General features: G+C 43.1%; 1 protein-coding gene across 2 annotated transcripts; it reads left to right on the top strand.

Annotated features, from left to right (window-relative positions):
- The first annotated feature begins 485 nt into the window (after window positions 1–485).
- On the top strand, window positions 486–24,139 carry LOC122206599 (myosin-2). 2 transcript variants are annotated; one of them, XM_042915939.1, is made up of 38 exons: window positions 486–689; window positions 781–924; window positions 2,637–2,793; window positions 3,841–3,868; window positions 3,952–4,060; window positions 4,144–4,236; window positions 4,767–4,830; window positions 4,957–5,055; window positions 5,698–5,801; window positions 6,297–6,435; window positions 6,794–6,912; window positions 7,001–7,150; window positions 7,267–7,437; window positions 7,540–7,845; window positions 8,482–8,553; window positions 9,393–9,480; window positions 9,573–9,690; window positions 10,624–10,747; window positions 10,838–10,974; window positions 12,953–13,208; window positions 14,775–15,017; window positions 15,111–15,287; window positions 15,370–15,515; window positions 15,599–15,689; window positions 15,775–16,164; window positions 17,091–17,217; window positions 18,149–18,267; window positions 18,410–18,606; window positions 19,315–19,498; window positions 19,576–19,741; window positions 19,843–19,967; window positions 20,137–20,445; window positions 20,533–20,736; window positions 21,059–21,184; window positions 21,272–21,442; window positions 21,526–21,630; window positions 21,750–21,845; window positions 23,910–24,139. In XM_042915939.1, exons 1-38 carry the CDS (start codon window positions 486–488, stop codon window positions 24,060–24,062), a joined length of 5,811 nt encoding a protein of 1,936 aa, XP_042771873.1. In that variant the 3' UTR covers window positions 24,063–24,139. The 2 variants fall into 2 exon arrangements, with proteins under 2 accessions (XP_042771873.1, XP_042771872.1); XM_042915938.1 differs by having other exon boundaries at window positions 7,540–7,849; window positions 8,480–8,553.
- The last annotated feature ends 3,047 nt before the right edge of the window (window positions 24,140–27,186 follow it).

Genomic DNA, 27,186 nt, shown 5'->3' with positions numbered 1-27,186 from the left:
CCTGCGCTATTTCAAACTGCTTTCTGAGTCATCACTTGACCTTTTTCCCCAAGGTATCTGTAGTGTATCTCACAGGCTGTGAATTAAGAAAGGCAGATGTAATCCCTGTTCTAAAGAGGGAGACACTGAGGCTCAGAAAGATCAAGTGCCTTCCCCGAGGTCACAAGCCCCTCAGCAGCATGCAGAGACTACACTCAGCTCCCTGATTAGAATGCTAGTGTTGGAGGATGGGAGAAAATAACGCGTGTAAAGCCCTGGGTACGGTGATGGTTACACAGTGACCCTCGATACATCTGAGACCTTGTGATTATGTTTGTTCCAGTAACTATAGTATGGTGCACAGTGGACCTGCCTGGTGAAATTTCCAAAAAGTGGATTCTCCGTGAAATATCATCAGTGCATAGAGATCTACTGACACATATGGCAGTCCAGAATCTCTAATGTGAAATGCCCCGTCTCCTTTAGGATCTCTGAGCTCAGCAGCCATGAGTTCAGACCAGGAAATGGCCATTTTTGGGGAGGCAGCTCCGTACCTCCGAAAGTCTGAAAAGGAGCGCATTGAGGCCCAGAATAGGCCCTTCGATGCCAAGACATCTGTGTTTGTGGCGGAGCCCAAGGAATCCTTTGTCAAAGGGACTATCCAGAGCAGAGAAGCAGGGAAGGTGACGGTGAAGACTGAAGCGGGAGCGGTAAGTAGAGTCCATGGAGCTGGCCACACGTGATTGATGATTTTTGGTTTGGTCACTCAATTGACAAAAAGTTATCCTTCCTACCTACCAGACTCTGACAGTGAAAGATGATCAAGTCTACCCCATGAACCCTCCCAAATACGACAAGATCGAGGACATGGCCATGATGACACACCTGCACGAGCCCGCCGTGCTGTACAACCTCAAAGAGCGTTACGCAGCCTGGATGATCTACGTGAGCACCCCCTGCCCCAGCCCCAAGTGGTCTTTATCGCCATCACCACCGACCTGCCAGTCTACTGCTTCCACTCTTGTATAAATGGGTCAAAAGTAGTGACCCGTTTCGTTTTCACTAGTAGCGTAACTAGTTCGCACACAAGTTAACTCGTTAGTACATCAGTTAGTTAACTAATTAAAAGGCTCACTATTGCTATCGTAAGGCACAACCCAACAACCAGACTTCATTCTCCGTCTTCCCATCCAAAGCCAGGCAAGGCCACCATCCATGTGCACTGGGTTTGCCACATGTCCCTTGAACAACAATGCAGCAGCTACTGTTTATGGCTCAACCATGTGCCTACATTTCTACCACTCCCCCCCACCCTAGTTGTAGAATCATCCAGAGGGAAATGATAAACTTATGTCTCAACACATAAAAATGTTTTAAGAACCAAATTTCACACAGTTACACTCCTCCAAAATAACAGCAACCAGTATCCGTGTGTTCTGGTCCCTTCTACATGAATGCCACCTCCTCGAGTTAACCTCTCCACCTTCCCCCGGCAGAGCAGGACATTCTGTCCTATGGTCTCTGCCCCAGCCACAGCACTGACCTTGGGTTTCCACCGCCATCCATTCACATGTCTGTCCCCCATGTGGGCTGGAAACCCAGAGCTCCCCAAGGAATGGCATCTCATTCAGGTTTTGCTCCTGTGCCCTGCAGAGGTCTGGCACATGATACATGCCCAGTAAACATTGCAGAACTGAACTTACTATATCACACTGACATTTTTGTGTGCTTCAGCCAGTGCTGCTATGCAGCTGGATGACACCTGCACAGGTGCACCTGCTGCTCAGGGCCAGTGTCCATGCTGACTGGCCAGTGCCTGTCTTACACCAGCTGTCCAAGTTTTTGAAAATCTCCCTGTTTGGTCATAATGTATTCACACCATTCTGTGTCCTGTTTCTTTAGAGCTTCATAGAAATTTGCAAATGTTTCCCCCATATTGCTAAATACGTTCATGCATTTTTTATTTTTTTTTAATGTTCTTTACCTTTGAGACAGAGAGAGAGAATACAAGTGGGGGAGGGGGAGAGAGAGGGGGGGACACAGAACCTGAAGCAGGCTCCAGGCTCTGAGCTGTCAGCACAGAGACTGACGCGGGGCTCGAACTCACAAACCGTGAGATCATGACCTGAGCTGAAGTCAGCTGCCCAACCAACTGAGCCACCCAGGTGCCCCCATTCATGCATTTTTAAATGCCTTTTTAAATGCCTGCATCCCACTGTCTTTAGAAGATTTCCTGTAGTTCACCTAACTGCTTCCATAGTGTTGGGCACTTCGGGTGTGTCCAAACTTCCTTTTTCATGAATTTGAACTATCTTAATGCTGCAAAGGAAATCTATGCATATTTCCTAAAACAGAGTAAAAAATGTCTCATCCTACACATGAAGAAACAAAACAAAACCAACCTTTGGAGCTCCTGCTGTGTGAAAGTCTTGTGATAAGTCCCAAAAGGAATAGTAAAAATTCTAAATTGGGATCCCTCCCCTCATGGATTTTACTATCTCATTATTGAAACTTCCAACTAGTTTTCATGCCAATGCCTTCGAGAAATGTAGGGTACTTACTTAAAGTGCTCCTTTGGGTCAGATTTCTTCTAAGTGAAATGCACACCTAGCAGGAGAAGCCTTTGGATAGCTGCTCTTTTTTATTCCCTTGAATAGACCTACTCGGGCCTCTTCTGCGTCACCGTCAACCCCTACAAGTGGCTGCCGGTATACAACCCCGAGGTGGTGACCGCCTACCGAGGCAAGAAGCGCCAGGAGGCCCCGCCCCACATCTTCTCCATCTCCGACAACGCCTATCAGTTCATGCTGACAGGTGAGTTGAATGCTTTGTATGTTCATAATCTTTTCAGAGCAGAACAATAAGAGAAAGAGGCTCTAACCATCTCAACACAGTCTCTGAGCCCTTTGGTTGAGCTGGAGACAGTCCAGAAAAGAGAAGGTGTAAAAGACAACTTGCAATCCCTAACATTACATAATAGATAATGATCTCTTAAACTTTTAAAAGTCAACAGAGGTTGGCCATAGTTAGAGAACTGACTTTTGAGTGACTCAGAAACTAGAAAAACTTGAGCAAAAATTATAAAACACTGTTTACATGTATGTACACACACACGCACACAATCACATACACAGACTGTGTTTCCATTACCAAGAGCCAAAAACCAGAAGAGTAAAATCTGCCACTGTGGCCTTATCCTCAACATCAGAAACTATGACCAATGAATACCCTCTCTACATCACAGGAGGCGTAAATTCTCTTGCCCTTTGCCCAGAACCAATCTGAACACGGTGTGTTTGGTATTAAAACAGCTACACCATGAATCTTCTTCCTAGAATACTGTCTCAGCTAGCCCAATCTAAGATACTTGAGGAAAGGGTTTAGAGAATTCATCTTGGGAGAGTAAAACAGTAGAACAAACCTTCCCCCCCAAATATGACTAAAGCCATGATTACTTCCAAAGCTATACTTCTGCGCTATATTTACCCCATCCCACATACTGTTTCTTGCACCTACAATAAATACGTTGCTGCTGGAGTTGTCATCTGAACCCAAGTGAAGACTCAAGTCCACTTTTAATATTTCCTTAGTGGTCGAATATGAAAAAGACAAGATCTGGTGCTTGTTTGCAGTGTTCTGTTTAAATGGTTGCACGTATGCTAAAGTCAGTGGTGGGGTGCAGGGAGGGACTGGGGTACACGAAAGGGATACCGGAGGCCTCAGGCTCATGAAGCCCCAGGGATCGCAGAGGCCAGTCTGAAAAACACTAAGTTTGTTCCATTTTACTTACTGCTTACAAATATACAAAACCAAGAAACAAAAAAACCCCAGTATTAAATGTCTATAATTTCTCTTTTATAGACCGAGAGAATCAATCAATCCTGATCACGTAAGCAAATTTTATGCTCTCTTCTCATGGCTGTGACAGTTGCCACGTTTGGAACCTCCTCTGACTTAGCTTTTATTTGGCAGCGGAGAATCCGGGGCAGGGAAGACCGTGAACACCAAGCGTGTCATCCAGTACTTTGCAACAATTGCGGTCACTGGAGAGAAGAAGAAGGAGGAAGCTGGCAAAATTCAGGTGGGTCTGGGGTCAGACTCAAGATGTCAGGGCTCTCAGGAAGTCTGGAGCCCCGGAGGTGAGGACCGTGATTGCCTTTGCAGGGGACTCTGGAAGATCAAATCATCAGCGCCAACCCCCTACTGGAGGCCTTTGGCAACGCCAAGACCGTGAGGAACGACAACTCCTCTCGCTTTGTGAGTCTCTTGGTCACTAGTATGGTCAACATTCATGGGATGCTTGTGAAGACATTCTCTGAATCTTTTCCATTCACATTATATTGCAGCACGAATCTTTCCTTTCCCTCTGAGCACATAACATGGATCCAAGTCCCATCTAAAAAGATGTGACCACCATATATCTGAGTTCTTTCTTCTCTGGTCATTACCTCCAATTATTCACAATTTTAAAATGAAAGATAGGGGCACCTGGGTGGCTCAGTTGGTTAAGCATCCAACTTCAGCTCAGGTCACGATTTCACAGTTCATGGATTCAAGCCCCTCATCGGGCTCTGTGCTGACAGCTCAGAGCCTGGAGCCTGCTTTGGATTCTGTGTCTCCCTCCCTCTCTGCCCCTCCCCCACTTGCTTGCACACACTCTCTCTTTCAAAAATAAACACTAAAAAAAGTTTCTAAATATTAACACATTAGCATTCCAAGTGTTTTGAGTTTCTTGAAGATTTGATATGATTGAAAAACAAAGTAGTAATATTAGTTTTCCTTTCAAGGGTAAATTCATTAGAATCCACTTTGGCACTACGGGAAAACTGGCTTCTGCTGATATTGAAACATGTAAGTGCCTGGATCTCCTTTGCGGTCATTTCTGTTGCTTATAACCTATATAAGGTGAACCCAAAGTAAAATTCGCATCTTGCGTGAAGTTTTGCACTGCTCCGCTTGTCATTTGTTTACTTCCAGATCTGTTAGAGAAGTCCAGAGTTACTTTCCAGCTTAAGGCTGAAAGGAGCTATCACATTTTTTATCAGATCACATCAAACAAGAAACCAGAACTAATTGGTAAGAAATGTCATGATCCCTTTCGAGAATGATTACACCAGCACCCTCCATGCATGGTCCAACCTCGTATTCCATGACTGAATTTTGTCAGGTTTATCATCTGGAGTTTGAAAATAGCTTTGTAATTTTACATGTGCTTATGATAAAAATCCAAAAGAAAAACTGAGGATAACACCCTCAAATCCTATCACTATGAAATAACCACTGTGAACACTTGGGTGGACACTGTTCTAGTAATTTTCTGTATATGCACCTTGAATACAGAAACACATACATACAATAACTGGAATCACAGTTTCATACTCTCCTGTGATGTACTTTTTTCATTGAATAATAACGTATCATGGTTTTTTCCACATCACCAACCGCAGCTGCACATTATTATTTCTAATGGTTGCATAGTGTTATATGGTAGAGATAAGCATTATTTACTTAACCATACCCTTTTAAGGATATTTAGGTTGTTTCCAGTTCTGGATTTTAAAGAGTCAGTGCTGTGCTGACCATTCTTACAGATATAACTTTTCCCAGTATGGGATAATCTTCTTTGGCTTTATACAGTGTCTTAGAATTTATCTAGACATCTCTTGTTTTAGTGAAGGGGATAATTCTGCTTACCTTTTCTCTGTTTCACGTACACAGAAATGCTTCTGATCACCACCAACCCATATGATTACCCATTTGTCAGTCAAGGGGAGATCAGTGTGGCTAGCATTGATGATCAGGAAGAACTGATGGCAACCGATGTAAGTGGAACGCAAGAAAATCAGAATGATGTTGGGTTAGAAGCTATGGTCCCTCCAGATAAATATTCAGATTCTTGTAGAAATAGCAAAAGAGGGTTCAAAGACAAGCATGGATGTGCCACCCAGAGCCAACCAGAAGGATTAAGATGTGTCCCACAACATTTTACTTTCCCTTTTAAAAACCTGTCATTTCTGAATTTACCTAAACCACTTTTTTTGAAATCCACTTAATGAGATCAATACCACTTCTCAAAATAACAAGTCCTTTAAATTTACTATTTTGTTCTTTCTCTTAAGTTTACTTTTTGAATCTTAGAGGCTATGTTCAGTGCTGGTCTTTGGTTGACCAACTCCCCATACACCCACTCTAAAGAGTTCCTTGCACCCCCATTAGCACTGAGAGTTTGACCAACAAGTCAGGAATCAGAATGTGAACAATGCATAGTAAGTGTGTAGATCATAACCTAACAGTTATCTTATTGGTTATGTCGGTAGAGTGCTATTGATATTTTGGGCTTTACTAATGAAGAGAAAGTCTCCATCTACAAGCTCACGGGTGCCGTGATGCATTATGGGAACATGAAGTTCAAGCAGAAGCAGCGTGAGGAGCAGGCCGAGCCAGATGGCACCGAAGGTATCAACCAAGTCAACCACCTGATTTTATTTTTGTTTGAAAATCACATTCTTAAACTTGTTACCCTTGCATTTGTCTAGGAAGACAAATTCATTTTTAAGAATTGAGTTTTAAAGCATACCCAGATAATATACTATGTGAAGCCTCATATTAGATAGATGTTTCCTAACATTAATGAAGTTTTTTAGGGCACACTACCCATAAAGTCTTGAACTCAGTGGGAAAAAAATGGGCAAGAATGCTCAAAAAGATATTCTGAAAACACTGCATAAAATGTCTATAGATTAAAAAAACTTTTTTTGAGCAAGTAGGTCGCTTTGGGCCATAATAACATTGTTCTACCCTTTCTTGCTTTCAGTTGCTGACAAGGCAGCCTATCTCCAGAGTCTGAACTCTGCTGACCTGCTCAAAGCCCTCTGTTACCCTAGGGTCAAGGTCGGCAATGAGTTCGTCACCAAAGGCCAGACTGTAGAGCAGGTAGGTGCATAATTCAAATTCGTCAACAGGAATTGAGCATTTTTACAGTCCTCTGATAACCTCAAGAGAGGTATTTTTGTTTTTCAAGGTGTACAATGCAGTGGGTGCCCTGGCCAAGGCCGTCTATGAGAAGATGTTCCTGTGGATGGTCACCCGCATCAACCAGCAACTGGACACCAAGCAGCCCAGACAGTACTTCATCGGGGTCCTGGACATCGCCGGCTTTGAGATTTTTGATGTGAGTTGTTGGAATAAGCAGCCTTATTTAGGTCCCTCCACTTCGTGTCTGCTCTGCCGAATTCCCCCTGGGTTTCCCAAACTCACTTGAGCTCTTTGGTGTTTGCAACGCCCTAGTTCAACAGCCTGGAGCAGCTGTGCATCAACTTCACCAACGAGAAGCTGCAACAGTTCTTCAACCACCACATGTTCGTGCTGGAGCAGGAGGAGTACAAGAAGGAGGGCATCGAGTGGACGTTCATCGACTTCGGGATGGACCTGGCTGCCTGCATCGAGCTCATTGAGAAGGTGTCCTGATCTGTCCACTCAGTAACCTCGTCTTGTCTACTCTGCAGCTCACTGCTGCAGCTCACGTGTACCTTACACGCATTTTTCTTTGCTTTAATCCAGCCTATGGGCATCTTCTCCATCCTGGAGGAAGAGTGCATGTTCCCCAAGGCCACAGACACCTCCTTCAAGAACAAGCTGTACGAGCAGCATATTGGAAAGTCCGCCAACTTCCAGAAGCCCAAGGTGGTCAAAGGCAAGGCTGAGGCCCACTTCTCTCTGATACACTACGCTGGCACCGTGGACTACAACATAACTGGCTGGCTGGACAAGAACAAGGACCCACTGAATGAGACTGTGGTCGGTCTGTACCAGAAGTCTTCAATGAAAACTCTAGCTTGCCTCTTCTCTGGAGCTCAAACGGCTGACGCAGGTAATGCTCAAAAACTGTAACACTTTCTCTAGGTATTACAAAAAGCGATGTTAGCTCAAGGCCAGTTTCAGGATGGCAGGGCCAGACCCATTGCTCTTCCACATTTTGAGTAAATAGGCTGCATTGCAGTCATACATGTGTGTCTCACTCCAGCACTGACAGAGGCCTTACTGCAAATGGTCAGAGAGGAACTATTAGGATCTCAACCAATGAAAAGCCTCAGTGTCTTGGATTCTCTCCTGCTTCTTCCTTCACATCTACTGGATATTGAGTATCTAGGAATATTTAAGACAATGGAGTGACAGAGCTCTCCCTATCTAGACTAGCTTCCACTGATGATTTTTGAAGTTACTGTGTCCCCCAAGTGTCCTAACATTAAGGATCCATCTTTATGATACAGTGAAGTGAATCCCTTCATTTCACCTTAAAATGTAGAAAAAAAAAATCACAGAAGAGTGGATGCAAGCTTAGTTGACAGGTAAGAGTCACTCAGTCTCCAACAGAGAGGCCAGCAGTGTCCCCCAAAGTGTTCCCCTTGATGTGTGCAGAAGTCGGCAATAAATAAGCACGAAACAGCCCTGCCAATTCAAAAATACACTTGAGTGACACCTTCCCTTATTTTCTCTCCAGAGGCGAGTGGTGGAGCCAAGAAAGGTGGCAAGAAGAAGGGCTCCTCTTTCCAGACAGTGTCTGCCCTTTTCCGAGTAAGGACAAAACTGGGTCTCACACTCCCCAGTTGCTTTAGGAAAATCTGTTTTTCAAAGCACAGACTCTTCTTTCCACAAGTCACTTAGGGAAAGACTGACACTGATTAATGGCTTCTGTTCATCGATCTTTGGAGAGAAGAGGTTCAAATTACTGAGAAATCATTAGCTCGTCTTTCATGACAAGCCAAGTAAAGCCGAATATTTGACAGGAAATTTTGTAAAACGGAATACTCTACCATTCATAATCTAGTCAAGTCGTGAAACTAAGCAATGACATGTACTCAGAGAGACTAAATCATCAGTGAAACTAAGGAAAATCTAGCAGCTAGCTTAGAAGGAACTTAATATGGCATCCTTGTTCTTAGTCCAGTCAATCCTCGATTACAACTGGTAGATTGTTCCCCTTTAGCTAATCTTTCTGCCCTGAAAGGACAGATATATTTATGAGAAAAAGCCCCATCATGATGTAGGCATGAATGTACTCACTGGAGAATATGGAGAGTTTGGGAGGAGAAAGTGAAACCAGTATGGGAAGGCTAGAATGGGAAGGCAATGGCCTTATAAATGTTTATGGAAAGCCATGGACCAGGGAGGAAGTAGGACTTTGCTTGAAAAAGATCATGTGTCAGGCTGTGTAACTCCTGCTAACTCAAGTGGAGAAAGAGGGACTAAGGAGAAACCTGCATGTCAGGAGAAGCATGGCAAGGTGTTACCTTACATGAAAATGATTCCTGCTGGTCATTCAACTCAGCCATAGGCATTGATTTTATAGACACCGCCAAATACTCATAACCATATTAAAGTTGGAGATAACAGGATTTTTCCTGATTTCACAGGAGAATTTGAACAAGCTGATGACCAACCTCAGGAGCACACATCCTCATTTTGTGCGGTGTATCATCCCTAATGAAACCAAAACTCCTGGTAAGAAGCTCTAGAATGAAAGCACAAAGCATGACTGCCACACCTCCCTTCAAAAAAGATCTCCACAGTGGAATAAATATGTATATTTGTAGGGGCCATGGAGCATGAACTTGTCCTGCACCAGCTGAGGTGTAACGGAGTGCTGGAAGGCATCCGCATCTGCAGGAAGGGATTCCCCAGCAGAATCCTTTATGCAGACTTCAAACAGAGGTCAGGCTCTCCTAATTACGGTGTGTCTTAAAGTTTAATATAAATATACTTATGCAAGCAAAACAATTTAGTGAAAAATATGTCTCTATTTGTTATTTTTGATTTGCCACAAAAAAAGAGTGAAAAGTGATAAGCCTCAAAACACCTTTATAATCTAGACCACATATTTTATACTCCAGACTTTTCATGGGCTTTACCAAGCTCCTGGCTTAGCCCACAGATATATACACTAACTTCAATAATTATGAGAACTATCATTTTTTAATGTGTAAATCTGTTTGGGTTATCTCATTTAATCTTTACAAAACGTCGGTAGAGGTAAGTCCTATCAACACCTCCTTTTATAGATGAATGAACTTGAGCCTTAAGGAGATTAAGCTACTTGCTCAAAGTCACATGGTTATTGGTGTCTGAGTTAGGAACTCCCCCATGCAGGTATATATCTCCCAGTGGGTCCTTTTCTGTCACTTCCTATCTTCATCTTTCTGTCTCACACACCAGTTTCACAAGGTTTCCCAGAACATTCACCATACCAGCTCCTCAGCAACTTTCTCCTCCCTAGAGAAGTCCATCTTGGGAGTCAAACAAGAGGCCAAGGGGATAATGGGCTGGCAGCAGCTCCAGGGAGCTGGTTACATGTTACATTTTATTGGTCATCTACATCTTGGTGTGAATAAGATCACAGAATCCTTTCCTGAGAACAAGGTCTGATGAGGCAGAAAGGAAAGCTACAGCTGTGCAGGAAGGTGAAATGGGGTAAAAAGAGACAGTTGATGCTAGTTTGACCAACTACGTATAGGAAGTCCTTCCTGTGAACAAAGGAGAATACTTTTTTTTAAAGCTCCAATTTTCTAAATAGGTCATTTAATGTTTATCTGCTATTAGTGTCATCATAAACCACCTTAAAAAAAACCCTATTATTTACTTAAACAGATACAAGGTATTAAATGCAAGTGCAATCCCTGAAGGGCAGTTCATTGACAGCAAGAAGGCTTCTGAGAAGCTCCTTGCATCCATCGACATTGACCACACCCAGTATAAATTTGGTCACACCAAGGTAATGGTCTCTAAAGCCCACCCGATGCTATCCGTGTCCCTTTGAAGTTTATGTACAGTTTCTGATCTGCAAATCCTCCCCCCCCCACAGGTCTTTTTCAAAGCTGGTCTTCTGGGGCTTCTAGAGGAGATGCGCGACGACAAGCTGGCCCAGCTGATTACCCGAACCCAGGCCAGGTGCAGAGGCTTCTTGGCCAGAGTGGAGTACCAGAGGATGGTGGAGAGAAGGTATAAATATAAATTATTTATTTATTCACATCTTTCTGCTTCAGAAACACATTTGAGGTGGCTTAAGACTCAGATATGATAAGGCCACTGATGTCAGCAAGAATGAGTAAGAGTCCTATACTGACTCTTCAGGTAGGGGTCATCACCATGAAACATATTCTGAGTGTTCAGGGTAAAAGGGGGGGCATAAAGAGTGGATAGCTCTCATCTAACAAGAGAAAATACAGCAGTGTAAAAATAAACCAGTGTGAATTTAGTGGGTAGATCATTAAATTAGACACATTGAACTGAACAGCAGACAGTATTTTCAACAGTGATTTTTTTTTTTTTTTTTTTTTTGCACCAGAGTTTAGGGCTTTTAATTTGTCCCAAAGTTGCTGAAGCAAAAATCAACAGCGATTTTTAAAAAATATTTATTTTTGAGAGAGAGAGAAAGAGCATGGAGGAGGGGCTGGGGGGGGGGCGGATAGAGGATCTGAAGTGGGCTCCGAACTGATAGCACAGAGCCCGACTTGGAGCTTGAACTCATGAACCGTGAGATTATGACCTGAGCTGAAGTCGGATGTTTAACCGACTGAGACACCCAGGTGCCCCTCCACAGTGATTTTTATGCAAGATGTAGAAACCACTTCTTCCATCTGATTATTTCTATTATCAAGCTGTTATGATTTAAAACATTAAGGACATTTATCTGTGAAAGATTTTTTTCAGTAACTTAATACAATGTCACCAAGATACATAGCTTTCTGGTGATCTGATTTGATGCAGGGTCAGAATTCTAAGTGCAAAGAACCAGGTGTCTCAAACTGCAGAATGCTTGTGAACAGGGCCCATGTTGAGAAATGCATTTATATTGGCACATGCACATTCATACACGTGTGTGTAAATATATATGTAATTTACATGAAACAAATTTTATTTCTATCACCTGTAGTTATGTTAATACCTTATACTGTATTCTATTTTATTAAATATAATAAGTTTGCTTATAAACCACTATATGTATATATATATATATATATATATATATATATATATATATATATATAAATTTATATATATATATTTATATATACATACACACATATATGTATGTATTTGGGAAGTTAATTGCTTATATATAAAGGTAATTCATTTTTTAAATAATTTAGATTTTTTAAATGTGAGAATATTACAGAGTAGAGTGCAAAATTCACACAACATTAAAATACATGAAACCAGAGATTTTCACAGAAATTCTTCTTTAATGAAGCCCTTTGTTCCACACCCACATCCCTCAGGGGTCTAGCTCCCCTTCACTGCTCTTCGTGGTGTTCCAGTGGCAAAGCCTGAGAAGCACTGGTATACAGCAGTTCTTTTTTTTTATTTTTATTTTTTTAAAATTTTTTTTTTTCCAACGTTTTTTATTTATTTTTGGGACAGAGAGAGACAGACAGAGCATGAACGGGGGAGGGGCAGAAAGAGGGAGACACAGAATCGGAAACAGGCTCCAGGCTCTGAGCCATCAGCCCAGAGCCCGACGCGGGGCTCGAACTCACGGACCGCGAGATCGTGACCTGGCTGAAGTCGGACGCTTAACCGACTGCGCCACCCAGGCGCCCCGGTATACAGCAGTTCTTAAAGGGTGGTCCTTAGACCTGAATCGTCTGTGTCTTTTGCAAACTTATTAAAAATGCAAATTTTTAGAGCCCCATCTCAGATCCTCTGACTCTGAATCTCTGGGGATAAGGCTCAGGAACTAGTATTTCACAAGTCCTTCAGATGATTCTTAGGTACACCAAAAGTTGGAGAGGCCCTGATGAAGAGAGGTGAGTGATTAACACGTCCTTGACCATCATCCCAAAGTAGAATTTCTTCCATCTGTGCTTCTGAAGGTAGGCAAGGAACAGGGTGGGACAGAACCTCCAGCTCTCACTGCCAAGACTTCATCTCATTTCTTCATCCACACAGTATCTAACTTGCACCAATTACATTTCAGAGAAGCCCTCTTCTGCATCCAGTACAACATCCGCGCCTTCATGAACGTCAAGCACTGGCCCTGGATGAAACTCTTCTTCAAGATCAAGCCCCTCCTCAAGAGCGCGGAGACCGAGAAGGAGATGGCCACCATGAAGGAGGAGTTTCAGAAAACCAAAGACGAACTCGCCAAGTCAGAGGCGAAGAGGAAGGAACTGGAGGAAAAGATGGTGTCACTGTTGAAAGAAAAAAACGACCTGCAGCTCCAAGTTCAGGCTGTAAGTGGTGGTGACACGCTATAGGTGCTGCAATCGGGATGCGAGTGGCCGCAAGTGGCAAGAGTTGGGTAGTCGGTGTGGGGACACTCACTGGGGGAAGAAGGTCAGTGCACTCTGATGGTTCCAGTAAAGTCCATACATCCTTTCACCATCCCAAACCAGGAGCAATAAGGTAAAACAGACCACTGTCACCCATCCTCCACAATTTCATCAAACTACAGGATTTATTACTTCTTTTCTAAAAATTTTGAAGACAGTCCTTGGAAGTGATTTTAACATAAAACTATCACAAATGAAATATTAAGGGGAGGATAGCATGTACAGAGTTGATTTTTTTTTTTTAATCTCTGAAACTTCCTTAAACTCATGGATGTCCATGAGTCTTAAATCACAATACATACAGCTGGCAAATGTCAGGAATTCTACAACACATTTTAGGGAATTCTTGTTTGTCACTGATCTCCACAACTCGGGTCCATTCTTTCCAATCCATCTGCACAGGCTGTGCCCCATCACGTCACACCTGGATTGCTGTGTCAGCACCCAAGATGCTCTGCCCACACTCCCCACCCCCCCACCACAGCCCTCTCCTCCCTCCAGCCTACTCGCTGTTCACTCCCGCACCAGTCATTTCAGAACAGCCTCCATCAACTCTGAAATGTAATTTATGAGACTGCCTTTCATTTCGGAGTGAACTGAATTGGTCTGGTATAATTTACTCATCACGAAATCATATATTTCTCCTGTTGATTAAAATTGGTTTCTTCTGTCAAGTGTAGGCAGTGTAATAACTCTTTCTTCTTGATCACAGAAGGAAAAAGAGCTGTCTTCTGTGCCCACCCCCTTCAGATCTATCCGGAATGCTCTTCTGTTGTCCCTAGAGATTTACTAAGAATTTGTCCTACACACGACATTCACTACGTGGTACATGCAGCACATTTTACTCTTTTGTGGATTCAAAGGCTGATATGGAGTCTCCTGATGAATGTGTATATCAATTTGTCACTCATATCCTGTTCACTCCCAACCCTCTTAATTGGAGACATAGCAGGTTGCCAAGAATTCCTTGATTACTTTATGCCCTAACTTGAATGTAGAACATCATAACCGAGATCATCTTCCAGTTCTACAAAGAGAACCAGTTAATTAGCAGCTGCCTCCTGAAACGCTCACTGGAATGCTTTCTCTCCTCCTGCTCCATCCCCCAATGACTTGATTTCTACAAAATCAAATCCTACCCACTTCTCAAGGCTCAACTCAAATGCCACTTCATTCAAGGAAACCACCTCTAATAGAACTTCTCGGATCTCTTCTGTCACTAACTGCTTTCTAAATTCATGGTAGCTTTTTGGGGGTAGGCTTTCTAATCTACCAGAGAATACACTCTTCTGAAGGAACAGGATAAAATCTGATTCATTTTGGTTTTCCCGCAATGTATCCTGGATTGCATACAGGAGGTGGTTCATATTTTTTAAAGCCAAAGATCCAACAGCAGAGATTAACATTGTTATCGCTGTGAAATATTTCATTCTTTCTTTCCAATTTTGATTTTGTTTCCAACTCTAGGAAGCTGAAGGCTTAGCTGATGCAGAGGAAAGGTGCGATCAGCTGATCAAAACGAAAATCCAGCTGGAGGCCAAGATCAAGGAGGTGACTGAGAGAGCTGAGGATGAGGAGGAGATCAACGCTGAGCTGACGGCCAAGAAGAGGAAACTGGAGGACGAGTGTTCAGAGCTCAAGAAAGACATTGACGACCTTGAGCTGACCCTGGCCAAGGTTGAAAAGGAGAAGCATGCCACAGAGAACAAAGTACGAATCACACTCTGTTCTACCATATCGAGGTTCCACCAGCCTAGTAAACCTGCTTTAGAGCAGATACCATTTCTTCTTTAATTTTTCAAGGTGAAAAACCTCACGGAAGAGATGGCAGGCCTGGACGAAACCATCGCTAAGCTGACCAAGGAGAAGAAGGCCCTCCAGGAGGCCCACCAGCAGACCCTGGATGACCTACAGGCAGAAGAGGACAAGGTCAATACGTTGACCAAAGCTAAGACCAAGCTCGAGCAGCAAGTAGATGACGTAAGTCCTGGATTATTGAAGAAATTATCTTCTTCGAAAGGAAGCTAAGCATTCCTTTACACTAAACATGATTTATATTTAGCTTGAAGGGTCCTTGGAGCAAGAAAAGAAACTCCGCATGGACCTGGAAAGGGCTAAGAGGAAACTGGAAGGTGACCTCAAGTTGGCCCAGGAGTCCATAATGGACATTGAGAATGAAAAACAACAACTTGATGAGAAGCTCAAAAAGTAAGCGTGGAAGAACTGTTTATGAACTTGCTTTTGGTGGTGGGTATACACTCAATTGTTATTTTTTGCAACTTTCCAAAAAGGAAAGAGTTTGAAATCAGCAATCTGCAAAGCAAGATTGAAGATGAGCAGGCCCTGGGCATTCAGCTGCAGAAGAAGATCAAGGAGCTGCAAGTAAGTTGGTATTTCTAAAAGTCTGGCTCAAAGAGGCACAGTTACCACACAGAGAAGCTAAGTGCATGCTTTTCACCACCCCCAGGCCCGCATCGAGGAGCTAGAGGAGGAAATCGAGGCAGAGAGGGCCTCCCGGGCCAAAGCAGAGAAGCAGCGCTCAGACCTCTCCCGGGAACTGGAGGAGATCAGCGAGCGGCTGGAAGAAGCCGGCGGGGCCACTTCCGCCCAGATCGAGATGAACAAGAAGCGGGAGGCCGAGTTCCAGAAGATGCGCAGGGACCTGGAGGAGGCCACCCTGCAGCACGAAGCCACGGCGGCCACCCTGAGGAAGAAGCACGCGGACAGCATGGCCGAGCTGGGGGAGCAGATAGACAACCTACAGAGGGTCAAGCAGAAGCTGGAGAAGGAGAAGAGCGAGTTGAAGATGGAGATCGACGACCTGGCCAGTAACATGGAGACTGTCTCCAAGGCCAAGGTATTCGAACCTGGCAATTTGTCATCAATGAAATAATCCTTTATGTATGCAGCATAGTTTGCACATGGTACTTTACACACATTATGTCCTTTGTTTTTTACAGTAATCTAGGAGGTAAGCAAGAAAGAAACTAGTATCTCTATTATTTGCATTTAACATATGAAGAAACGGAAATTCGAAGAAGTTAAGCACATTGGCCCCATTACACCATTAATAAATGACAGGACCAGCTTTTGAACATAGGTCACCTATGTTCTCACAGGGTCCAGCTGGAGAACACAGGTCTCCAATATTCTCAAGCACCCAATAAGCCAAGTTTCATTGTACATAAAGGCAGTCAAGTATTTGAATACATGCTTTTAGAAGAATACACCATACAGTTCTTACAAGAATCTTACATTTAAAGCATATTATTTATTATATTAATTTATTTATTCAAATTTATTATATTAATAGTGCATGGAGCTTCACAGTTAGCTCTTTAAAAATCCCAATGTAGGGGGCGCCTGGGCGGCTCAGTCGGTTAAGCGTCCGACTTCAGCTCAGGTCATGATCTCACAGCTGGTGGGTTCCAGCCCCGCATCGGGCTCTGTGCTGACAGCTCGGAGCCTGGAGCCTGCTTCCGATTCTGTGTCTCCCTCTCTCTCGGCCTCTCCCCCGCTCACACTCTCTCTCTGTCTCATAAATAAATAAACTTTAAAAAATTCATAATAAAATAAAATTAAATAAATAAAAATCCCAAAGTATATTCTCAACTTCACAGAGCAATCATAACATAACAAAAAGAATTCTTATGTATCACATTGCACATACAAGAATTTGATTGGTTTTACGTCAAAATAAGTACTTTTCTGTCTTATAAGAAATTTTAGCAACAGCAAAATGATCTTAGAGTGTTTGTCTCCTGCTTTTACTTCTTCTCACAGGGCAACCTAGAGAAGATGTGCCGCACGCTGGAGGATCAAGTGAGTGAGCTGAAGTCAAAGGAGGAAGAGCAGCAGCGGCTGATCAATGACCTGACGACCCAGAGAGGACGCCTGCAGACCGAATCCGGTAATTCTCTCCTCTTCTGGGCACTGAGAATGGAGATGGTGCGGTTGAAACAACCGATTTGGTAACGTGAGAGCCTAATAAAAACTGAGAACATGTGTGGTTCACGGAATGGTTCAGACTCTCGACCTACTTGCAAGGTCACTTGGGGACAACGCTAGAGAGAAAGACTTCAATAGGAGCGGATCAAGCTCTGCTCCAGAAAAGCATAGAGTGGCTGGCCGCACGGAGGGGCTGCCTGGGATTAGGAGTCACTGTCGCCTGGGGCCTGGGACTCCTGTTACAGGCTGAGCTTCTGTTTCTATACATCAAAGTGAACCAAATTCCTTTATTTAAAAAAAAGGTTTTTTATGTTTATTTATTTTTGAGAGAGAGAGAGAAAAGCATGAGTGGGGGAGTGGCAGAGAGAGAGGGAGACACAGAATCCGAGGCAGGCTCCAGGCTCTGAGTTGTCAGCACAGAGCCCGACGCGGGGCTGGAACCCACGAACCGTGAGATCATGACCTGAGCTAAAGTCCAATGCTTAATTGACTGAGCCATCCAGGCACCCCAAAGTGAACCAAATTCCTGAATGGGGAATGCATAATAAGCCCGTGTCTCAAAAGTCTGATGAAACAGCGATCATGTAGAATTCAGTACCCTGGCTCCCATAACCAGACTTGGCACAATATCATATACCCAGAGAGATTTAGTTATGGTAGAGAACAAAAAGAATTTCAGCTGTATTTATACATTCAGATCAATATGTAAGTTTCCTCATAAAAATCAGAAATTTGACATTAAGCATGAAGATGCCAGCAGAAAATTCAATCATTTGAGCACTCAATGCAGGGGGTGGGGGGAGGGGAGTTAAGAGTTAAAATTTACTTCTAATATGGGCTTGTAAAATTGTTTCTTCACTTTTAAAAATGGTGTCGTTTCTTTTGTGGATCAGGTGAATTTTCTCGACAGCTGGATGAGAAAGAGGCTCTGGTGTCTCAGCTATCCCGAGGCAAACAAGCATTTACACAACAGATTGAGGAGTTAAAGAGGCAGCTGGAAGAGGAGATAAAGGTAAATAATAATACTGTCAGACTCATTTTTGTCGTATGACCTAACCCTAACTGGAGTCCGTTACACCAACTTTTAAAGGGTTTGAAACTCAAGAATTAAACATTAACTATCCAATAAAAGGAAGCTGTAACTATCTCCACAGGCCAAGAACGCGCTGGCCCACGCCCTGCAGTCCTCCCGCCACGACTGTGACCTGCTGCGGGAACAGTACGAGGAGGAGCAGGAGTCCAAGGCCGAGCTGCAGAGGGCGCTGTCCAAGGCCAACACCGAGGTGGCCCAGTGGAGGACCAAATACGAGACGGACGCCATCCAGCGCACAGAGGAGCTGGAGGAGGCCAAGTACGTGTGCAGATATGACAGAATGTGCAGAAAGCTTTGCACATTGACCCCGAAAGATCCAACCCTCCGTGAAGTCGCCCATAAACGTTCATTAATTAGCTCCTGTTTGCCGGCTGCTATCAGGCCCTGAGAATGAGACACGAGTAAAGCAAACATGATACCTGCCCTCCTGTGCTTGAGGAATGAGTAACAAATAATTATACAGATAACTAGGCCTTATTACTGTCTGTCAAGCACACCAAGTTCATTGTGGCTTCAAGGGTCTATACTTGCTGGTCCCTCTGCTGGAATGCTCTCCCCCCAGATCTCCCTCCAGCTCACTCTGACTTTTGAGATCTTGACTCAAATGCTACCTCCTCAGAGAGGTCTTCCCTGAATATCTAGAATAACTGCCCAACCCTTACTCTATTTTACTTTTCTTCATCGCACTTATATCTGCAAGATGTTATTGTGCATACTCTCGCTCCCTTATCCTTTCTGTCTTGCACTCATTTGGAAGCTTCATGAGGCAGGGACCTTCTTTTTTGTTCTTTTGTCTTGCTCACTGCTACGTATCCAGTGTCTGGTTCATAGAAGGAGCTCATCAATATTTGTTGAATGAATACATGCATATTGTTAATATGAAGTTTCCATCACTCTTCAGTGTGGTAATAGTTCCTCTCTCTTGCTTTGGTTCACTCCTCCCTACAAACATATATAATCTTCAAGGAAGAAGCTGGCCCAGCGGCTGCAGGCGGCCGAGGAGCACGTAGAAGCGGTGAACGCCAAATGTGCCTCCCTGGAGAAGACGAAGCAGCGGCTCCAGAACGAAGTGGAAGACCTCATGCTCGACGTGGAGAGAACAAACGCGGCCTGCGCGGCCCTGGACAAGAAGCAGAGGAACTTCGACAAGGTACCTTGTGCTGCAGCCTCTGCTCTCCGCTGTCTTCCTTGGTACTTGACAGCAGATAACCACTCCCGGTTTCTCAGATCCTGGCAGAGTGGAAACAGAAGTATGAGGAGACCCACGCTGAGCTCGAGGCCTCCCAGAAGGAGGCCCGCTCTCTCGGCACTGAGCTGTTCAAGATGAAGAATGCCTACGAGGAATCCCTGGATCAGCTAGAAACTTTGAAACGGGAGAACAAAAACTTGCAGCGTGAGTCCCTTTCACTTTCAGCAACATCCATGCCTTGAGGAACCTCTCTCTTATGTCCTCTGTCTGATTAAATCTCTACCTGTCTTTAACCCAAACAACAGAGGAGATTTCTGACCTTACGGAGCAGATTGCAGAAGGAGGGAAACGTATCCATGAGCTGGAGAAGATAAAGAAGCAAGTGGAACAAGAGAAGTGTGAACTCCAGGCTGCTTTAGAGGAAGCAGAGGTATAGGTCAAATGGTGCATTACAAACAAATAAGGTCAGAAAATACTTAGGCACGTCCACATAGGTTGAATTAAAAAAATAAGCATAAAATTCATGGAAGGAAAGGTGTGCAGATAAACTTTCAGATGCTTCCATTCCCTGCTAACGTCACCACTTGCTGTCATTAAAGGCATCTCTTGAACACGAAGAGGGAAAGATCCTGCGCATCCAGCTGGAGTTGAACCAAGTCAAGTCTGAAGTAGACAGGAAAATCGCTGAAAAGGATGAGGAAATTGACCAGCTGAAGAGAAACCACATCAGAGTCGTGGAGTCGATGCAGACCATGCTGGATGCTGAGATCAGGAGCAGGAATGACGCCATCAGGCTCAAGAAGAAGATGGAGGGAGACCTCAATGAAATGGAAATCCAGCTGAACCACGCCAACCGCATGGCTGCAGAGGCCCTGAGGAACTACAGGAACACCCAGGGCATCCTCAAAGTAAGTGGGTTCAAAAAAGGGCCCCAAGGGGCTTGGGGAGACTGCAGCCCTGAGAACGAGGTGTCTCAACGATCGTTCATTCCACAGGACACCCAGCTGCACCTGGACGACGCGCTCCGGGGCCAGGAGGACCTGAAGGAGCAGCTGGCCATGGTGGAGCGCAGGGCCAACCTGCTGCAGGCTGAGATCGAGGAGCTGCGGGCGACCCTGGAGCAGACGGAGAGGAGCAGGAAAATCGCAGAACAGGAGCTCCTGGACGCCAGTGAGCGCGTCCAGCTCCTCCACACCCAAGTGAGTATAACAGAAGAGTGAAAAATACAAAGGAATGAAAATGAAATTCTTGCTCATATCGTAGCTTTATCTCAGAATGTACTCACAGTGTTTTATGGAGGATAACGTTTAAAACATTTAATATTTGTGGGTTAGTAATATTTATCTGTACTGTGACATCCGAAGTTGATTGTCGTTCAAAAATATATTGTCATCTCAGATAACTTATTGAACAAGGAGGGATACTAATTACTTAATTAACTAGCCTGTGAGTTCATTAGAAGTCTGGCAACCCAACTTTGCTCTCATATACTAAATATTTCTAAATTTGTTATTTTAACAGAACACCAGCCTGATCAACACCAAGAAGAAGCTGGAGACAGACATCTCCCAGATCCAGGGAGAGATGGAAGACATTGTCCAGGAAGCCCGCAACGCAGAAGAGAAGGCCAAGAAGGCCATCACGGATGTGAGCAGAGGGCAACACGGTGGTGCTCGAACTTGAATCCCGATGCGCCAGCCCAGCTCTCAACCGGTTTTGTTTCACTGCTAACAGGCGGCCATGATGGCCGAGGAGCTGAAGAAGGAGCAGGACACCAGCGCCCACCTGGAGCGGATGAAGAAGAACCTGGAGCAGACGGTGAAGGACCTTCAGCACCGTCTGGACGAGGCTGAGCAGCTGGCCCTGAAGGGCGGGAAGAAGCAGATCCAGAAACTGGAGGCCAGGGTAGGTCTCTCAATCTCTGTCTACTTCCATTTACTCCTGGTGCCTTATTAGTTCAAAGTTCTTAAGAGCCTACTTATTTGTAGGTGCGTGAGCTGGAAGGAGAGGTTGAGAGTGAACAAAAGCGCAACGCTGATGCCGTGAAAGGTCTGCGCAAACATGAGAGGAGAGTGAAGGAACTCACTTACCAGGTACACCAGAAGTTTTTATCAGCTAAGTGCTTCCCATACATACGTGAAACATTCATATACAACGATACAATGGTCAAGTGGTTTTGAAGTAAGGCCCTGTGGTTTTTATAATCTTTCAGACGGAAGAAGATCGGAAAAATATTCTCAGGCTTCAGGATTTGGTAGACAAACTTCAGGCCAAAGTGAAATCTTACAAGAGACAAGCTGAAGAGGCTGTAAGTATCCTTAAGATGGTAGGGAAGAGAGAGGTCCCTTATTAAGAAAAGCTAATAATTAAGGTTTACTATTCCCGGTAGTAAATAAGCCATTTGCTTTTTAGAAGACTTGTACTCCTTAAAAACATTTGTGAATTTTGTAATGTTAACGGCTTGATTTTAAAAGTAAATTTTCTGGGTGCTCAGTCGGGTGGCTCAGTTGGTTAAGCATCCGACTTCTGCTCAGGTCATGATCTCATGGCTCATGAGTCCCGCATCGGAATCTGTGCTGACAGCTCAGAGCCTAGAGCCTGTTTCAAATACTGTCTCCCTCTTTTTCTCTGCCCCTCCACTGCTTGCACTGTCTCTCTCTCTCTCTCTCTCTCAAATATAAATAAACATTAAAACATTTCAATTAAATAAAATAAATTTTCTATACACAAAGAAACCTCAAAAAATTTCAAAGTAGAAATAATGCAGCTCACATTCTCTAGCCATAGTGTGATAAAATTGTAAAGTGACAGGAAAATATAAACACAAATTCCCAAATGCTTAAATGCTTAAAACACTAACTTTCCTAAATAATCTTGGGTTAAATTGGAAAGAAAAAACATAATTACTGAATACTTATTAATCATAAATAAAACTTCAAAGAGGATGCTACTTTTACAAACCTAAAGAATGTAGTCAAAGTTGTCTTTGGAGGACAATTCATTGCTTTATGAATCAAAAGAAAAACAAATAAATAAACTGAAAGTCCAATAAAGAAATTACAAATAATAATGAAAGAAATATTGTTAAAGATAAAGGTAGACATTGATAAATTAGAGTATACTATTTTCTAATTTGATAGTTTCAGTAATATCTGATCATTTCTGGGGAGTTAATAAAATAAATACACTTATAACTAGCTTAATCAAGGAAAAAGAGAAAGAAAATACAAACACATTAGAAATGAGAAAGGGGGGGCATGCCTGGCAGGCTCAGTCAGAAGAGCATGAGACTCTTGATCTCAAGAGTAATGAGTTTGAGCCCCATGTTAGATGAAAAGATTACTGAAAAATAAAGAAATAAATGAGAAAAGAGAAAAACCACACAATCAGAAAATTATTTTTTACATAAAATATAAATCTGTCAACAAAGTTGAAATCTTACAGAAATTGATGATTTTTTTAAAAATTGATGATTTTTATAGGAGGCTATAAAAGTCCATTTACTTCTGAAAATGGACTCAGGTCCAGATAGGTCTTTCAAAATTTCAAGTAACAGATAATCCCTGAGCTATGTAAGCCATTCCAGAGCATGGGAAAAGATGGAAAGCTTTCCAGATCATTTTAAGAAGCTCACGTAACCCTCATACCAAAACCTGTCCAAGAGAGAAGGCGGGGGGGGGGGGGGGGGGAGGGGGGGGGAGGGCAGCATGGAACTAAAGGCAGTTTTACTCATGAATGTAGTTACAGCAAAGATAAATAACTAACTCGCCGAAACCTTATTTTATTAAGGGGATTGTCCATCATGATTAAATAGGCTTAATTCCTTCAGTGTAAGGATTACTTAATACTAGCGAATCTGTCAGTAGAATCATTACATCCAAAACAGGACAAAAAAATGATTGTTTTGAAATGTTCCAAAATGACATATAAAATTCAACATTTATTTCAATTTAAAGACACTATTAAGAAATTCATCCTTTATATGATAAAGAATATCTATCTTTATATCTATATAAAGAATATCTATCTCGAGCCTACAGTCACCTTATAGAAAGCATTGACAAGAAGCAGGACTTCAGTATTCTTGCCTGCTCTGCTCTTATATATTTTTTCTGCTTTACTTGTGGTGCACATCTTTTAATATGTTTTCATTGCAAAAATAGGGTTGCAATTATTTGTGGGACACCAAGCCCCAAATAAATCATAATGTTCACTTCAATAATAACCAAAATCCAGGAGGCAGTAAGACAACAAGGTTCCCTGCTGAGTATTTTAAGTTCTCCATACATGCCAAGTCCTTTCTTCCCTTAGATCTACAGGGTCTAGAAAGATGCACAGTGGGGATTCCTTACAATTCCATTTTCATTCTCAGGAGGAACAATCCAACACAAATCTATCTAAATTCCGCAAGCTCCAGCACGAGCTGGAGGAGGCCGAGGAACGTGCTGACATTGCTGAGTCCCAGGTCAACAAGCTGCGGGTAAAGAGCCGGGAGGTCCACACGAAAATCATAAGTGAAGAGTGATCATGTCCTGATGCTACGGAACGACTGAAGAGAGGCACAAAATGTGAAGTCTTTGGTCATTTCCTTCTGTAATTATTGTCTATTCTACCCTACTGCAAAGGAAATAAAGAGCATAGGGTACTTTGCAAACAGCATTCTTAGACTGGTCTTTTCTCTTTCTCCTAAAGTGGTGTCAAAGCTAGAATAATCACAAGGCTATCAAACAATTACACTCAACCTGCCATTAAGAAGTAGCATTCACTTTTAAGTCTATAAAAATACTTTAAGACTACAAAGTTGTTGCCTATCAGGGAAGTCTGTTTTGGAAGAAATCTGAGGGTCACCTTCCTTTCTTTCTAACCTTTCCCTAATGCCAGGTCATAGAAGGATCTTAGAAAGCTCCTGATCCACCTAACATAAACCTACTTTTCCAGGTCTATGCAAAGAATGACAGTGGCTATACTCCCAAATAGACTACACTATATCATTACTTCTCCTTGATGTTATCAAGAATACAAATCCAAAGTATTAGTATCATTAGCCCACAAGGATTTTTTTCAGCACTAATGCCGATACACCATATATTCACAGAACACACATCGGGTAATGAGTATGCCATGCAAGAGTGAGATATACCCTTCTCCCTAGGAAAACTACAGGGTGCCTATCAAGTCTGGAGACAAAGAGAATATTATTCTATATACTCCAATGTAATATCAATAAGCTATTAGCCTATGTTTCCAGATTTGATGGCTGCCTGTATAATCATGTGAAGAGCCAAAATAAATAAATGATCAAAAGTGTCGATAAAATATGAGTCCCTAGATAACTTAGGTGCATATTCAACACACATAATAATGAGTATCACTGTGGTGCAAAAACCCAGATATGGTAGCAATCTGGATTACTCAGAGAAGTTTTTCTAGATGACCAAGATTTTTTTTAAGTTTATTTATTTACTTTGAGAGAAAGAGGGAGACAGCATATGTAGGGAAGGGGCAGAGAGAGAGAGAGAGAGAGAGAGAGAGAGAGAGAGAGAGAGAGAGAATCCCAAGCAGGCTCTGTGCCATCAGCACAGAGGCCAATGCGGGGCTCAAACTCATGAACCATGAGATCATGATCTGAGCTGAAAATCAAGAGTTGGACGCTTAACCGGCTGAGCCACATAGGTACCCTGATGATCAAAATTTTCAAAAATGAATTCAGTTGAGATGCAGAGCCAAAAGTATGACCTTCCTAGACAGCATAAAGGAAAAGCCAAGTGGTCACTATCCATGTGAATTGAAAGCAAGAGTATATTCGTTTAAATGTACTGCAGGAGAGTGACTTAAATCAGACACAAGGAAGCAGCTTAGCAGGTAACTAGGATTCCCACTGTCATTCTGGCCTTAGGAAGGCTGTGGGATCACCCTTCTCACTGCTTTGGCCCCGCTTTCACTTTGTTCCCACACCACCTATAAATGCTTCAGTGCCTGGTAACTTGGCAGTAATGACCAAAACCAATGTCCTACAACAAACTTACTGCAAAATCTGTCCAGAGTGGGTCAAAGGACTACCTTAAAATTCATATCAAATCCTACTGAGAACATTATTAAAATGTTCTGTCTTCCTGAAAATCACTGCCCACATTTCTCGGAGGTCTGCTAAAGAAAATGAATGTGAAAAAAAAAAAAAAAACCCAGTTATGAAAGAAAGTAAAATTCTATCTATACCTGTGGTAACCAAGCAGGTTAGGAGTTGGCTAGGAAGGCTCCCATCAGACGCATGACTCCTGTAAGACCCTTCCTGATGGCTTTAATCTACTCCAGATACAAGAGTGATACCAGAAAGCACGCTGGGCTGCCATACCAATCAGGTGACCAGGGTCAAGGCTGCTGAGTAATTTGTGGTCACTCCTTTCTATTCTCTGGACCTCCGCTATTTCCTTAGTAAAATGAGGAATATGGGTCTGATGGTCCCTTACAGTAATAGATCCCATGACCACTACAACCGGTATCTCTAGACACCTGCTTTCAGAAGGTGACCCATTTCATTAAACTGATTGAAATGTAAGTGCAAGAATACAGGAACTGTTGTCAAACAGACTATATGCAGCAAATTGGGTCTCAGCCGCTGACAGACAATGCAGACACAGAGAGACACAAGACAGACACAATAACAAACATCTCTTAAAAAATCAGAATAGAAAACAATGTTCAGGTATTGTTTGTAAGCAAAATGTGAAATATATACCATGGGTAGCTGGTGGAGAAGTCACAGGTGCTGCCTCTAGACAGAGAAATGCCCTGCTTTCTAATATTTTCCTATGTTGAGTTTCATAGAGGAAACAGGATTTCACAAGCAACTTGCATTTTCAAAAAATGAGAGAAGTGGACACCTCAGCTTGGCGAGGCAAAGAAGTCTGGAGCCAGCTTGAAGTGGGAGTGGCCTGATCTGACAATGAATCAGAGGGAGCCGACTGGACGCAACAAAGGAAGCTGTCCTTGGCTGCTCTTCACGAAGCAAGTTTCAAAATTACGTTTCCAAGCACCCTCAGGAAAGCACAATAAGTTGCAAAGAAAACAAACAAAACTCATGCCTTCCTGGGGGCGACTAACCACCTCTTCCTACCACTCTGGTCAAGAGCTGCAACCTCCCTTCCTACTCTAATATCTGCAATTGTTCAGCCAGTGGAAGAGACTTCACACAGGCAGCTCAGCGAAACAGAATGACGGCAGCAACAAAGTCCAGGGATGGCAGAACATAGCTGTCTCTGAAACAACACCTTACATTATTCCAAAGGCAGATCACTTTCAGATTGCCGACCTCTCAAATTATTTATAGGAGATTGATTCATATACTTAACCCAATGTGAGAGGAAATACTTCTAATTATATCCAAACATCTTTAATATGAGGGGAATTATGCTTGGAGACCTTCATTGCCAAAAACATGTTTTGCCAAATATGTTTTAAGAAAGAGGAGGAGGCTACGTGTTTTCCATATTTGACCCTATAAAAGTACCCTTGGAATGAGTTGGCTCGTCTTTCCTCATAAAGCTTCAAGGTAAGTGTGTGTGAGGACAGGGCTCTGTCTGGAGACGGTAAGGGATACTTGGCTGCCCTCATACATGCCACACATCCCGGTTTCCCTGCCCCTGGCAGCC

The sequence above is a fragment of the Panthera leo genome, chromosome E1, assembly GCF_018350215.1.
Source record: "Panthera leo isolate Ple1 chromosome E1, P.leo_Ple1_pat1.1, whole genome shotgun sequence".
Taxonomy (NCBI): domain Eukaryota; kingdom Metazoa; phylum Chordata; class Mammalia; order Carnivora; family Felidae; genus Panthera; species Panthera leo.
This window is presented reverse-complemented; position numbering and strand designations above follow the sequence as displayed.